Source organism: Drosophila kikkawai, chromosome 3R (genome assembly GCF_030179895.1).
Source record: "Drosophila kikkawai strain 14028-0561.14 chromosome 3R, DkikHiC1v2, whole genome shotgun sequence".
Lineage (NCBI taxonomy): Eukaryota > Metazoa > Arthropoda > Insecta > Diptera > Drosophilidae > Drosophila > Drosophila kikkawai.
Window position 1 is genome coordinate 19,866,513 of NC_091731.1, and position 14,599 is coordinate 19,881,111.

General features: G+C 42.2%; 3 protein-coding genes across 6 annotated transcripts; 2 read left to right on the top strand and 1 right to left on the bottom strand.

Moving 5' to 3' along the window:
• Positions 1 to 421: 421 nt before the first annotated feature.
• Positions 422 to 13,489, top strand: Mps1 (Monopolar spindle 1). 2 transcript variants are annotated; one of them, XM_070286744.1, is made up of 5 exons: positions 422 to 725; positions 853 to 1,947; positions 2,000 to 2,558; positions 2,623 to 2,766; positions 13,473 to 13,489. In XM_070286744.1, exons 1-4 carry the CDS (start codon positions 514 to 516, stop codon positions 2,761 to 2,763), a joined length of 2,007 nt encoding a protein of 668 aa, XP_070142845.1. In that variant the 5' UTR covers positions 422 to 513; the 3' UTR covers positions 2,764 to 2,766; positions 13,473 to 13,489. The 2 variants fall into 2 exon arrangements, with proteins under 2 accessions (XP_070142845.1, XP_017023560.1); XM_017168071.3 differs by lacking the exon at positions 13,473 to 13,489 and having other exon boundaries at positions 2,623 to 2,838.
• On the bottom strand, positions 3,075 to 12,162 carry alt (aluminum tubes). 3 transcript variants are annotated; one of them, XM_017168067.3, is made up of 7 exons: positions 12,094 to 12,162; positions 6,197 to 7,562; positions 5,461 to 6,123; positions 5,161 to 5,268; positions 4,528 to 5,022; positions 4,324 to 4,446; positions 3,075 to 4,210 (listed from the first exon to the last, which is right to left on the bottom strand). In XM_017168067.3, the coding sequence occupies exons 2-7, from the start codon at positions 7,487 to 7,489 to the stop codon at positions 4,202 to 4,204; spliced, it is 2,691 nt and encodes an 896-aa protein (XP_017023556.1). In that variant the 5' UTR covers positions 7,490 to 7,562; positions 12,094 to 12,162; the 3' UTR covers positions 3,075 to 4,201. The 3 variants fall into 3 exon arrangements, with proteins under 3 accessions (XP_017023556.1, XP_017023557.1, XP_070142844.1); XM_017168068.3 differs by lacking the exon at positions 12,094 to 12,162 and adding an exon at positions 8,607 to 8,765; XM_070286743.1 differs by lacking the exons at positions 5,161 to 5,268; positions 12,094 to 12,162 and adding an exon at positions 8,607 to 8,762.
• Positions 13,490 to 13,551: 62 nt separating the features above from the next.
• On the top strand, positions 13,552 to 14,583 carry LOC108075663 (nurim homolog). The gene is made up of 2 exons (XM_017168212.3): positions 13,552 to 13,979; positions 14,049 to 14,583. Exons 1-2 carry the CDS (start codon positions 13,653 to 13,655, stop codon positions 14,481 to 14,483), a joined length of 762 nt encoding a protein of 253 aa, XP_017023701.1. The 5' UTR covers positions 13,552 to 13,652; the 3' UTR covers positions 14,484 to 14,583.
• The last annotated feature ends 16 nt before the right edge of the window (positions 14,584 to 14,599 follow it).

Consider the following 14,599-nt stretch of genomic DNA (forward strand, 5'->3'; position numbering starts at 1 on the left):
ATTAGTTTTTCTTAAATTCTTATATTCAAATTATATATCATCACTATAAATTAAAATGTGCATATTAATACTCAAGTTTAGTTATCAACTTACAGAATTTCTGAATATAAATGTACCCATTTATTTAAAATGTTATAAAATAAAAAACCATATTTTAAACGGAAATGCCGTTATTTTTAAATATTAAAGATAAAGATATATTTTTACAACCCTAGTTTGTTTGGGGCTGCCAACTCGCTGGACTATCGATAGGCGAAAACACTTTCCATACAGTTACTGCGCTGACTTGCCATATGAAAGTTATTATTTGAACATTAAATTTACATTAGGACATTAGATTTATACTCTTAGATTATTTTTATTTTTTTATAGACTTCATTTTATTTTTTATATTTTTAATCGCATCCACAATCGATATCGATCTGACTAGACATCGATGCTTTTCCAGCTCTAGTTTGAATGAGGAAAAAAAAACAACAAATAGGATTTTGAACAATTTGCGGGTTGAGAAAGATGACTACTCCTGTGCCTCGACGAACGAAGGATATGATGGCGCTAGCCTCGGATTCGGACACAGAGGACAATTATAATACGCCATTCCGCCCGCAAAGTTCTCGAGGCGCCGCAGAGATCAAAAAACCTCCGGCGGTGGCGTCGACATTGCAAAAGCCAGCGAGGGGCAAAGAGAACGAAGCGGATCCACACTTGCTGCATATGGAAATGCTGTGAGTGTCCATCTACTTTTAATTGTTCTGATCACTAGTAGTTCTTTATCCCCAAAAGGATGTCCCCCTCGAAACACTCCCTTTTTTTTTTATAAGTAGTCTTTTAACATTTTTATATCCGCAATAGGCCCCGTCGTGCCTCCGAGCTGACAATGATGAATTCGGACAGCGAGGAGGAGGAGGACAACAAAAACAATCACAACCTAAACTGCGCCATCCTAAACGATTCCTTTGTACTGAGTCCCAATCACGAATTGACGGGCAGCAGCCACAGCATTCCCACCCGTCGTACGTCCCCCGCAGCCGCTTCTGCCGCTCCTCTCAAAGCATCTGAATCGAATCTCTCGTTTCTGGGTCGATTTAACAACATGGGCATCAATTGCAGCAGCCAGGGATCGCCGGATGTAGAGGCGGCGGAGCAGGTGCCAGCCAAAAAGCCTCTCTCTACGACCCAAGGCATTGCGGAGAGACGGCAACTTGTGGATACGGCCTTAGCAGAGAGACGTCGCCTCATGGACACAAAGACGCCGCTGCGCAAGGGAATCTCTGCCTCATCCTCGTCCACGGTTGAGGTAAAATCGCACGCAAAGCCAGAAGCTGATTTCGTCACGCCTCAAGTGCGGGCATACGGATCAATTCAGTCGGCAAAGAACAGAGGTCCAGCGGCGGCCAATGAGTTTCGCTCCCAGAAGGTGCTCTTCCAAACGCCCATGACCGTGAGTCGGGCGGCTCCATTCCCCAACGACAGCATAAGTTTCTCGCTCTGCGACACCATCAGCGAGAGTCCCAACGTTCCGGAGCCACCGCCAAAGCAAGAGTCTATGAATGGAAAATCCAAAAAGTCCTTGGAGAGCGCTTTCAGTGCGTTGGAAAAGGTGGAGAAAGTGCCACCGAAAGTGGTAATTTCCGAGGCCAAGGAGGTGGTGGCATCCGTACCCTTGGCTACAACGGATCCGGTGGTACCTAATCCTGGCGGCACCGCCTCTTCAAAAACTTCGAATATACTGAATATAAAGAATAACGAGTATACGATCGTGAAAAAATTGGGTTGTGGTGGCTCCAGTTCTGTCTATTTAGCCCGTCGCTCAGATTCCGGAGACGAGTTTGCGCTGAAGGTAGTGGATCTGCAGGCCGATCCTTTGGTGGTGCAGGGGTATCTCAACGAAACAAAGCTCCTTGCGAAGCTGCAAGGAAATGTGTGCGTTGTGGCCCTTTACGATTAGTAAGTCATCATTATGTGCTTATTATCCTTGTTAAAATACCCTTTTCCGTAGTCAACTTCTGCGCGAAGAGTCCAAGTTGTATATGGTGATGGAGAAGGGCGATTCTGATCTGAACAAGATCCTGCAGAACTACACCACAAACCTGCCATTGTATAGCCTGACAAACATCCTCTATCAGATGCTGCAGGCCGTAAACTACATTCACCAGCATGGCGTTATTCACTCGGATCTAAAGCCAGCCAACTTTTTGATGGTCAATGGACGTCTAAAGTTGATTGATTTTGGTATCGCCAGCAACATCTCAGTAGATTCGACAAGCATAATTAAGTTTTCACAGGCTGGAACCTTCAACTATATTAGTCCCGAGGCCCTGACGGACACGTCTACGGGCAACAGTCCGTTACGGGGCGGCGGCAACCAGCCGAAGATCAAGATCTCCACCAAGTCCGATGTATGGTCGCTGGGCTGCATCTTGTATTTGCTGCTCTATCAGAAGACTCCGTTCGGTCACATTCGGAACATTTATGCCAAGATGAACGCAATTGCCAGTCCAGCGACCAGCATTGAATATCCTGCCATTCCTCCTTACTATCCTGTCATGCTGGTTCATGTGAGTTGCTGCCTATCCATATCATTTATTATTTTCTTTATCGATATAATTTTCCATTCTTCAGATGACCAAGAACTGCCTGCAGCTGAATCCCAAGAATCGACCATCATGCACTGAACTGCTGCAGTATCCCTTCCAAATGATCATTCCGCTGCACAACCTTCAAATACCCCCTAGCAGGGGAGCCCCCAGCAACAATAATTAGCACGTAAGCTGTGTTTGTTTTATTTAAGAAAGACAAAAAGAAATTAAAGCATGAGGGAAGATATTACATTAAAAATATTTATTGGCTCAGTATGGAATTCCAGGAAACTTAGTGAGGCTCAGATGCTAGACAACCCAGGTAGAGTCCGTCTCCTTTTGTTCTCTTTAATAACCTTTTGCTGGGTATCATAATTTTTGTCGTCTTTCCATTTTTATTCAAACTAGTCTCTCGGTCTCTCAGCAAAGATCAAACCCAGAATATTGACCTGTAAGCTCAAATATTTATTACGATAGATTAAAAATCGAAAATAATTGTCTTTTGTCATATGTGTGTGTATGTATTTAATTCTCATTTATCGTAAATTATACATCATAATTCTTTATAATGCGCTATAGCTCATTCATTTGTTGTATTGGTTGTGACCGCCGATGCTTATTGCTCGGCTTACTCTATGTGTCGCATGCAACAGGTTCTCGACAACTAATGGCTAATTAGCATTAGCATAAGTGAGTTTAATTTGCGTTTACTTAAACATTAGCTTCTCCTCATTTAGTTTTTATATAAAAATAGGTTTTTATTTTCTTGTTTATATATGTGTTTGCTTAATTAAATGTTGCTGCTGCTGTTAGTTCGTGCACTTTCTGGGGTTTCAATACTTTGCGCTGCTCCTCGACAGGGGGAAAAACATAGTACAAACGGGAAAACAGATATGGAAAACATACAAAAATTCGTCAAATACAAGTACATATACACATACATACATACTAAATAGTTTATATTCATTGTTTTTTTTATGGATTTTTAAGTAGCTGTGGGGTTTAAATTCATTTGCTTAACATAGGATAGATACATATACAATTGATAATAGCGCGCGCTTCTCTAAATGCAAGTGTAACACAAATAATAATCGCATGCAAAGTGTGGGACATATAATCATAATAATAAGAAAGTAGCAGCAGCAATGGATTTCTTGTTTACTGTTTTTCTGGTAGGTTTTTGTTGGGAGGGCTTGGGCTTAGGCGGAAACTGCCTGGTTCTGCGTTCAGAGTCCTGGCATTTCCTCGCTTCTTTTCCGTTTTTTTCCTATTCCTCTTTACTCTTTTCAACATTGCACAAGTTTCGACTCTCATTCCATTCATTATTTCGCCTTAGTTGTGTATACATATATAATTTTTTAAGCATTCCTTAGTTCCTCCTTCATCCTAATCGGTTGTTGGCCTTCGCTAATATTAAAAATGTTAAATGTTGCTGTTGCTGGGGGCATGCTCCTAATTTTACTCCATCTTCCTCCTTGCGTTCAACTTTAAACTTAATAGATTGTTAGAATTGTTGTTGCTGTTGTTATGGAAGTTTGGACAAACTCTGCAAAAGATGCTTGTCAGTTTATCGTCGTTGTTTTGGGCTCCTTCTTCCTGTTCTTGTTATTCTGTCCGCGACATTAAATGTCCTGCAAGAATTAAATGGATTTGTTGAGATTAATTGGACCTTAATTGGTATTTTAAGCTTGATTTCCGACGATGTTAAATTATTTAAATGGGAAATTCACTATTATAGTCTCACCTGCTCTCCATTTGAAGCATGTTGCTGCAGCTTAACGATGATCTGCTCCTTCTGGTCAACGATGCCACGCCAATGTTCGTCCTGTTCGCGGGCCCGCTCTTCCAGGTCCATCAGCGTGTTGGTCTGAAATATGAGTATAAAGGCAACAGTTGAAAATGGTTACATTTTGTAAGCATTGGTTTATAGTCCCCAAAATCAGCTTACCGTCTTTGTGACCAGCTGGGTGAGCTTGTCGTTACATTCGCGCAGCTGCAGGTTCTGTTTGTGCAGTTCCTGCTGCTCGGCAACGGCGGCGGAGGAGGATTGGCTATTCGAACTACTATTATTGCTACTAATATTGTTGTGGATGCTGCTATTGTGGTTGCTACTGCTACTGCTGCTGCTGTTTGATTGTGTTGACTTATGACTACTGCTGCTGGGCTGCTTCCCTGGCTTCTCCAGCTCGAGCTTCTGCCGCAGCTTCTCCTGTTGCTGCTTGACGTGGGTGGTTAGAACCTGTTCCAGCCACTGGTCAAAGGATGCCTGCAGGGCGTTGCCTGCTTGCGCTTTCACCGCATCGGGATATAGGCGCTGGTAGAGTCCTCGGATACGCTCCTGCTCGCTCTTTGCCGAGTTGGCGCTTCCTCCTCCGCCATTGGCGGCCACTGCCTTTTGTTGTTGTTGCTGCTGCTGCTGCTGTTGCAACTCTTTGTGTTGTTGCTGCAATTGGGAATAAGTGTAAAACATTTTTAAAAATTTTCAAACTTGATGCCATTTTTAAAAAGGGGTTTCATGATACAAAATAGCAGGAAAAACTGGATAAGAAAGGAGCAGCTGGCAGAGATCACATGCACTTACGCCCAAGGATTGCGCTGTATTTGGTTTCGTCTTGGCCATTGCCTTAGCTGTTGATGCTTCGGCATTTTGCAACGCTTCGATCAACTTCCAATTTTTCATACGCACGTCCTGGACGAAACACAAATACGTGGCAATTAGTAAAGGAAAGCAAAGAGTATGAAGGCTGATGCAAACAGTCAGGGCGCAGAGTAGTGGACGATATAACAACGCAAAGTTAAAGGGATGACATTTTAGTTACATATTAAAAACTCGTTTTTTTTTCAATTCTTATAAATAAATAGAACAAAATTAAAGACTCACATTATTCTTCTCCCGCTGCTCTTGGAGCTCCTTTTGCAGTTGCTTTTCCTTGGCCTGCAGCTGTTCCGCCCGCTGCTGTGCCTCCTGAAGCAGTGAGCTCAGCGCATTGGCCTGTTTCTGCTGCTGGGCCTGGGCATCCGTTAAAGTGCCAACCTGTAGGCGCAGAGCACTTAACTCCTGCTGATTTTGGGCCAAGGCTTCCGACTGAACTTGGACCTTCTCCGACTGGGCGGCCGACGCCTGTACAGCGGTGCTGGCAGCTTGGGTAAGCTGCTGGTTCAGAGTTTGGTTATTGGCCTCCAAGGCGGAAATTTGCTGACGCAGCTCTTGCAGTTCGGCGGCATGAACGCGCTGAAGCTCCGACTGAGCCTGTGTGACGGTACGCAACTCCTGTTTCAGGTCAGCATTCTCTGCGTCCAGCTGCTTGCGCTGCTCCAGCTCAAAAATGCTGTTATTCTGACGCGCTTCCAGCTCGTCGCGCTGCTGCTCTAGAGCCGCCAACTGCTGTGCCTGCTGCTGAATTACCTCGTTCTTCTGCTGCGTCTCGGCGCTAACGAAGGCGGTCATGTCGGCCAGGCACTTCTCCTTGTGAGCCAAGTCCTGTTGCAGGCGCTGCACCTGCAGCAAATCCTGCGAGTTGGCCTGGCTCTCCCTCAAAAGGTTCTAAAGCATCAGAAAAGGCAATAGCAATTGGGTTTAAGTTAAGTCTAGGAAATGGTAAATATATTACTCTTACCTGGAGCTGTTGTCGTTCAAGGGTGAGCTTATCATTCAGACTGGACAACTCCTGGTCCTTGCTCTGGAGCTTTTCATTGTAGGCCTGAATGCGGGCATGCATCTGGGCGCGCTCAGTATTGACCTCCTGCCGCAACTCGCGCAACTTTGCCTGGATGCCAATGGAGGCCTCCTGCTCCTCGGCCAGAAGCTTCTCCTTCTCCTCCAGCTGACGCTTGAGCTTCTGGCAAATGTCATCCGACCATTCGGCATGGGAAGCGGGCATATCCTGCTGCTTGTTCAGAAGATAATCGATGAGAATCTGAATCTCCGAGCGATTGAGCTCGGCCCGGGAGAAGACATTCATTAGAGCGTTAACGCCAATGGTCTGGTTCTGGTGCTCGGCCAGCTTGTCCAGGGCAACAGCCAAGTCCTTGGCGGTCAGTGCCGTTTCCTTCTGCTTCTGCTTGTTGTTGCTGTGCTGTTGCTGTTGCTTGGTCTTGTTGTTGGCCTGGTTGTGCTGGGTCTTGGGGGAACCATTCTGCTGCTTGAGGACCTGCTTGGTCACAATGGTAGGCTCTGGTTCGGAAGCTAATGCTGGTTTTTCCTTTTTAGCCACCTTTTCTCCGTTCTTCTTTTGAGCCTGCTGCTTGTTGTTGTTGTCCTCCTTGCGCTCCTTTTGCTCCTGCTTCTTCAGTTCCACCACATCCTTGGGTGCCTTTGCTTCGAAATTGTTGAGAGTGGGCGTTGTCTCGTCGGCATTGCTTAGTACAGCCTTAACCGCATGTGATTCGTTCTTATTGACCAGGATGCCGCCAGTGGCCTTGTTCTGGTTGCCACCGTTGCGCTTATCCTTTTTGCCCTTTTTGCCAGCCGCAGTTGTTGTTGGTTGATTCTCCTTTTCGGCCACGCTGCTAGGGCGACGCTGCTGCTCATTGAGGATCTCTGGATCGGGCTCGAACTCCACGTGTTGCTTGGACAGACCGGGCTGCTCATCATCAGCCACCGATCCCTGCCCCTCCTCCGACTGACCATCAGAATAATCCTCGGGTTCATCCGCCTCCGGTTGTTCGTTATTCACATCCCGCTGCTGTTCCCGTTGCCGTTGCTTCTTTTCCCGCTTCAGTTCCTTCTTCTTTGGCTTTTTGGACGCCGCTCCTCCGCTGGCCGCCTTGTAGAGATTGGCGCTCAAAGCGCGCTTCTCGGCCACCACCTCCTCGAAGGTCTTGCGCCGGAAGATCTTGTTGATGAACAGGAACGAGAGCAGCGAAGCGCTGAACACACAACCGATGACGATCAGTATGTGGAAGTCCATATTTGCATATCTTGCCGATTCAGTCGTGGGTTCTTCTTCAGGGATCTCCTTGTTGCGAAATGGAACTGCGAAACTGTGAAATAAATTTTGAATGTTTAGTAATTTGGTATATAAAATGTCATTTAGGGTTACGTGTCATAATTCCCGATGCCGCAACGTGCTTCTAATCTTCTAATCAAATTTGAACCATAAATAATTGTTTTATAAACAGTATTAATATAAATTGAACACTAACTATAAACATTATTAAATGGAAACTCCCATTTTTAAAAACTAGGAAAATTGTAATTTACGATCTTTGCACTTAGATTAGATTTAAAGCAGAAAAAAAAGGGAAACCCCAAGTTACTATTACGTTTCCATTAGCTTTTACTTGGCATAGAGCCGATTCATGCACACAAAGAATATAATCTTCCTATTTTTAGGGTCACTTAGTCTTGGCTTTTTTATAATCTTTCATTTCCTTTGGCTTTATCAGCTCTATTTAAATTACTACAACTGATGACGTGGAAGCATATAAGTGAAAAAATAATCATCTAAATTGTTAAAAAAAATATCTGCATTATATTTGAGATTAACGACATTTCTTTGTAAAGTATGTACATATGTATAATTGTTTGAGTTGTACGTGCTTATCAGTACTTCACCGGCCGGCACACACATACTCTTTTTCGGTATGACTAAATTTTGTTCTTTTTGACGTGTTATTAATAAAACTGTTTGCGGTTGACAATTGTGTATAAATTTGTACGTTTAGATACAATATGTACTGCAGGTTTAACGCGGATCCCAATATTCCTGGAACCCCGATTATTCACCGGACGAGCATCCGCTTTCTTAACACACCGATGAATTTCAAATAAAGACTAAAAGGTCACTTGGATGAATTTAATTGCTGGGAGGAAGAGCGATAAGAAATCGATTTCAGGCTTAAATTTATTCATACAAAGTCTCAAAGAATAAAATTAGCCCATGGTGCACAGCTGCTGAGTAGCAGCCTTGAACGAAAGTTAGTTAGGGGATATTTTGCACCCAAAGGTGTTGACGCAGATTGAAAGCAAAAATAACAAAACCAAGATTCTGACGCACACGTATGCAAATTCAACGAATTGCTCACCGGAATTAATTCTGGACTGCCGCTAATCTTCTCCGGGACAACTAACTCCGCGAGTAGTCTCTTGCGCTGGACACGTTGCGAATGACACAAAAGAATGGGAGGAGGAAAGATTCGCAGCCGAGCTTGGCTCGTTATTTGAGGTTGCTCTCCGGGCTCAGCTCTCCCACTCTCTGCACGGAAAACATTTTCGTCATCAGATTCATTATTCATTTTTGTTTAACAAATATTTTTAAAGTTAACAAATATTTGCTAAAAAGTCGTGTAAATATATGAGTCAGAGGCGCTTTATGGGAGACTTTTTTAACATTTTCAGAAACGTTTTGTAAATATTTAGATAAAATCCCAAATAAGATCTTTAAAAAATACTTAAAAATTAATTCGGTTTCATATGGCTGCTTATTTGCTTATATAATATAAACTTTAAATTAAGAACTTTTTTATCAAGTTGAAAATTTTATTTTGAGGTCCAATTAATGTGTTTCTGTTTGTGTTATTTTCAAAACGTACAAGTAATCAAATATTTTAGCTTAAATTATTGAATTTCTCCGAGTGTTTGCGCTCTTTTGACGCCTTTGCTCTCTTCTCTCCCACGACAGACAGTTAGAACTTGAAATTTCACTGGCTCCGCGGAGAGCCCAATGGAAGAATTCAGAAATTGCAAAAATTTCAATTCAAGGTTGTTGCTCTCTGGGACTTCTGGCGATAACTGGCTTGTCGGGTATGTTTTCTTTAGTTTCTTCTTGCTCTTTCTTCTGCTTTCATGTTTCTGGCTAACAGATTTCGCCGTTCTTCGCTCTTTTTTTAACCATATTCAATGTTGTCTATTATGGACTCTGAAAATAGACCGTGTGTGATATTCTGAAGATAAATAATTGCTCAGAGATCGAAACCCTAAAGATTCGTTTAATTTTAGTTTTGCGTACGTTTATGGTGATGGTGATTTACCTACTTCGCAAAATATAAAGTCAGGATTCTCAATACAGGAAAACAAGAAAAGAAGTACTTTTTACTTTACTTCAGATAATCTCTCCTTTGTTGGCCAGTGTAAACCTGATAAGTTCACTGCTACTTCTTGAGGAATTTATGTATTTACAACTCCAGACTGACATGTTTACCAACGAATTCTGTTGTTTGCTTATTTGCTTACGACGCACAGTTATCGTTTCTTTTCTTTAGATATCAAATATTGTCGTATTTGCACTCTATAAAGTTCAATTAATATTTAATACCCATTGTGGAAACGGGTTTCCTTTTCATCAAACTAATCGATTGCGGCGAGTGGATAGATTTGTTTAACGGAAAGTAAGTTCGAGTAAGTCCGGGCAGCGGATTCCGGGCGTAAAGCCGCTGAGAAAATAAGGAGAAACAAAAAAGTAAACTAAAGAGAGCCGGGCCAAGCAACCGCACGGGGGGAAAGAGAACAAACACAATAAAAACGCCGGTAAAGGTCATCAACCGGAAGAGCAACGCTGCCCATGTATGAGCGACTCGCGGCAGCGTGAGTGTGCTTGTTTGAGTAAGTGTGTGAAAGTCGAAATCTTGCCAATTATCATTATGGCCATCTATAAATAATTATGTATTATGGTTGGGCGGCATGCAAAATACGCTGGCTGGCTGTTCGGCCTCGTTACAACAAACTGGCATCCAACTGCACAGTTGGCCTAATTTTCCCGTTTTTTTCTGCCTTGCCCTCTCTCCCTCAGCGCCGTTGTTTCGGTCTCAGTCGCCCCAGTGTTCAATTAGCCGACAGCGGAACACTCACACACACTTGCACGGTGCCGCATGGAATTTCTCTCAGTCGGTGGAACCGGTCAGATATGAGAAATTGGCTTTCTTTAATACTATCTTTATATTGCCTCCCCGCAGTAACATTTCTTAAATAATGTTTCAATCAAAAGGTATTGATGCTGGCTTAACGTTACCTTTGGCTTCGATCCTAAACTATTTCTACACAAACAATTTCACTGTTTAATCTTTGACACTTGATAATTTATTGTATGTTTCCACTTTTAACTAAACCAGATCATCACTGACTGCGACTTAATATATCTATAAGATATATTCAATTAATTATATTATATCTGTAACTATCAAAATTTAACCTGTAGGCAAGGTTTTGTTTCAAGCTTGAGTTTTTTTTATGGCCCATTTTAAAGCGACAGCACTGTTAACGGTGCAAGTGCTTCTGCCGCTCTCTTTCTTGCTTGCAGCGAGAGCGTACTAGCACTCATTCATTATTTTTCTTTTATTTATTCATAAATGCATTTTCTTTGCCTCCGCTATTTTCAGCGAACAAGCGGCGGCTCAAGTGTTTTAATTTTAGAAAGCTCTACTCCCTATTTCTGTGTAATATTTATGCAACATGCTATGCTGCCTTATTTTTTTCTGGGCGAAAGAGAGCGTGCCATGGGATTTGTGCCCGTTTTATTTTTCTTTCTGGTCTTGTTAATTTCGCGTGGGAGCGTCAAGTTCGTTCCCAATTTGTGGTCCAGAAATGGAAGGTTGCTCTAAAAAATCAAAAGAGTGTGACTCATAAACCAGAATTGAAAACTATTGATTCTTAATGGATATTGATTGCTGACGTAGACGACATTTGTTGCCTATTAATTGGTTTTCCCAAGAATTTGACTTTATGATTTATCGCACTGCAAGCCGCTCTCTTTCACTCTCTCCCCCGCCTCTCTTTTTCTCGACCTCTTTCTCTCTCCTTTGATAAGCCCGCATATGTGAGCCTATGTGTGTGTGGTGAGGTCAGCGCAGACTGCCAACAATGTGTAAATTGTCAGAAGAGCACAGCGAATAGAGGCCAAGCACATCTATTATGCTTATTTCTTCTTTGATAAAATCGCAATATAGTGACGGTGGGAGGGAGGGGTAAGGGGGCACGGTAGCAGGCCAGACGGCGGCGTCCGAAATTTTTGGCAAATCAAATAAATCTGCCAGGCCTTTGTGTCAGCTGTCCCTTTTACTCATAATTAAGAGTGGAGCAGTGAAAGTATGTCGGTGTTGGTCGAGGCTTCTTCCTCTTCTTCGCCGCTAATTGGAATAATTGCACACTGATAAATCATGGATTTCCTCTTCGATTTCGATAAGACAAGACAAAAGGGCGTCGCTGCCGCTTAAAAAAATCAACAAATCTACTGCAGTTGCACACTCGCCCACACCGCTCGGCCCTTCTCCATTTTTTCGAACTGTTTTTCGTGCTATTTTATGTATCACTTGCAACGTCAACAATTTTCATAACATATCACACTTAAATGCAGTCTTTCTTTTTCTCTTTTTTTTTTTGTTGGAAACGCATCCGCCATTTGCAAGCTATGTGTGCCTGTGTATATATGTGAGTGTGAGCCAGTGAGAGTGTGTGGCTACGTTGTCGCGTCGGCAAATTTCTCAGCGCTTTACCGGCGTCTTTTGTGCCAGTTTTTACTTTTTCTTACTTTCAACTTATGGTTTAAACTTTGCTTAAGCCGACAGGCTACGGACTTACACTTTTTCGCTTGCGTTTAGTGGGAAACTTGAAACATTTACAAACAGTGTGACCAGATGGCAGAGGCAGGCAAATATCCACTGTCTTGCAAGTATACCCTAAATATGACCATAAGGCGAGGACTACAGGATTAGAAAATAGAATTTATTTAATTGTTTTATTGCAAATAAATATTTTTAATTTTTTATAATCAAATTTTCATTTTTTTGCAATTTCATTTTTGATAATATCCTAGTTCGACAAGGAATTTATTTATCGAGCTATAAAAGAATTTCAAATTCATTTACACATCGGCGAAATCTCCTGCAGGATCAAATGAAATAAAGAGTTTTAGCAGTTTCCTTCGAAGAATAGCAGCATTTTCTTTGTTTAGCTCAGCCAATTCTGAATACATGTAATTACACAGTTGCAAATTGGGATCAAGATCACCCTTGGTATCCTTGGAATCCTTAAAACGTTTGCACGGAGTAATTTCAAGAGCCTTTGGATCTTTTTTGTGAGATTTTCTGGGAGTTGATGGAACCTCGACGATTTCAGGCTCGTCTTCAGATTCTAAATTATTTCGTACTTCGGGAATTTCAGGCTTGCTATCATTTTCTAGAAACTTAAGAGCTGCAAAATGCCTCCAGACTGAAGCGTTCTCCTTCACTTTTCCGGATTTTCCTTTAAGTTTTCCCACAGTTATCCTGTACTGGATTCTTAAATTACTCCATTTGGTCCGCAGATCCGATTCATGGTGTCGACCTCCAAATTGTTTATATATCAGAGCCCACGCTGAGTTCCTTGTTTTCTTATCAGCATAGTCCTTGTGGTGCGTATTCCAGATCACTGGCATTTTCCTAACATAATTTATTATTTTTACTGTGTCCTCCTCGGAGAAATTGCCACTGATTTTGGGCCTAGTTTTGCGCGGATATTTCGGTGGGGGCTCATCACCAGATTCCGAAGACATCTAAAAACTTAAGAATATGAGTTTTAAATAATAATATTATTACAAATCCAAGGTATTTGGTAGAGCTAGTGCAGTCTGTAATATGCAATCCACCCCGTTGAAAACAAGACCTGTCGAGTACTTACAAAAATGGCTTCTAATGGATTAAAACTCTATTAAAACTAGGCGATTCAGATAAAAAGTTAAGCTGTCAGATGTGTGCTTGTTGAGATAACCAAATTTTGTTCGAAAAGCCGGTTTAGTTTAGTTTTTTCTCCGGAGGCTTGTTTATTTTGCGCAAAATATTTAGTGGTAGTTTGGTAGTGTGACCAGATGAAGAAACTAAATTTAAACTAAATATGCTCAGCTCTATATGTGGGCTGAATATTATAATATTGACCATTATAATATTATAATTATAAATTTCATATATATATTTACATTACAGGATAAAGAATGAAACAATGAACTCGACTAAATTTAAACATCCATATTATTTAATTTAAAATAACCATGAGATTTTGCTAGTATTAATCCATGGTCACACTTATTGTTTTTCTCCCAAACATTCGCTTGGATTTTGTTATTCTCCATTATTATTAGTTATCCCGCATTTTCCTTCAAAAATATGGCTTCGATTGCCAAGTTTTTGGTGCTCCTCGCCTCCATGGCCACATTCGGGTACTCCCTCTACGTGGTGGGTCGGCTTATGCTCTTCCTCTCGACACCTCGCTCCATTTCAAAGGCGCACACATGGATTTTCAATTTACTGGACAACAAATCCCGCCTTGAAACCGCCTATGGTCCCGTGGTGTTTGACACCCTCTACCTGATAGGATTCATCTTTCAACACAGCTTCCTTAAGTCAGCGTTTGTCAAGAAGCTATTGGCCAAATGTGGTTTGGGTGGAGCAGAGCGAACTATTTATAGTCTGACGTCATCGATTTGTTTACATGTTTGTATACCTCAGAATTATGCAAATGTAGTTTCGAAAAAGACCTAATTATATATTTTCCCACTCCAGTACCTGATTGCCAATTGGCTGCCCGCCCAGTCGATCGTCCTGTGGCAAATTGATGTGGAGGAAAGCGCTCCTCTTTGGTGGACTTTTGCAATCACTCACGGTTTATGCTGGGTTGTCATCTTTGGAGGCACTTTGGTAATGGATCTACCGGAGCTGCTGGGCATCAAGCAGGCCTACTTCGACCTAAAGGCGTATGGCGAGCCTATAAACTTCAAATCCAGTGAATTGCGCAATTTGTACGCTCACGTGAGGCATCCTTCGTTTGTGGGTTTATCCGTGATTCTCCTTGCCACCAATGTGATGAGCGTTGACCGCCTCCTGTTGGCCCTTCTCTTGATCACTTATATGTACGTGGCCTGGTCGACGGATCACAAGGATGTTGCCTACCAGAAATTGCAACTACAGCGCAAAAAGCTGGAGCTGAAGGCCCAGTAATTTGCATATCTTTTTACTAAGCAATAGAAGTAAGTTTGACACTGGTTTGTACTAAAAATCAATTATAAGTTGTCGAAATATATCAGAACTACTCAATTAATGCAAAGAATCTGCTA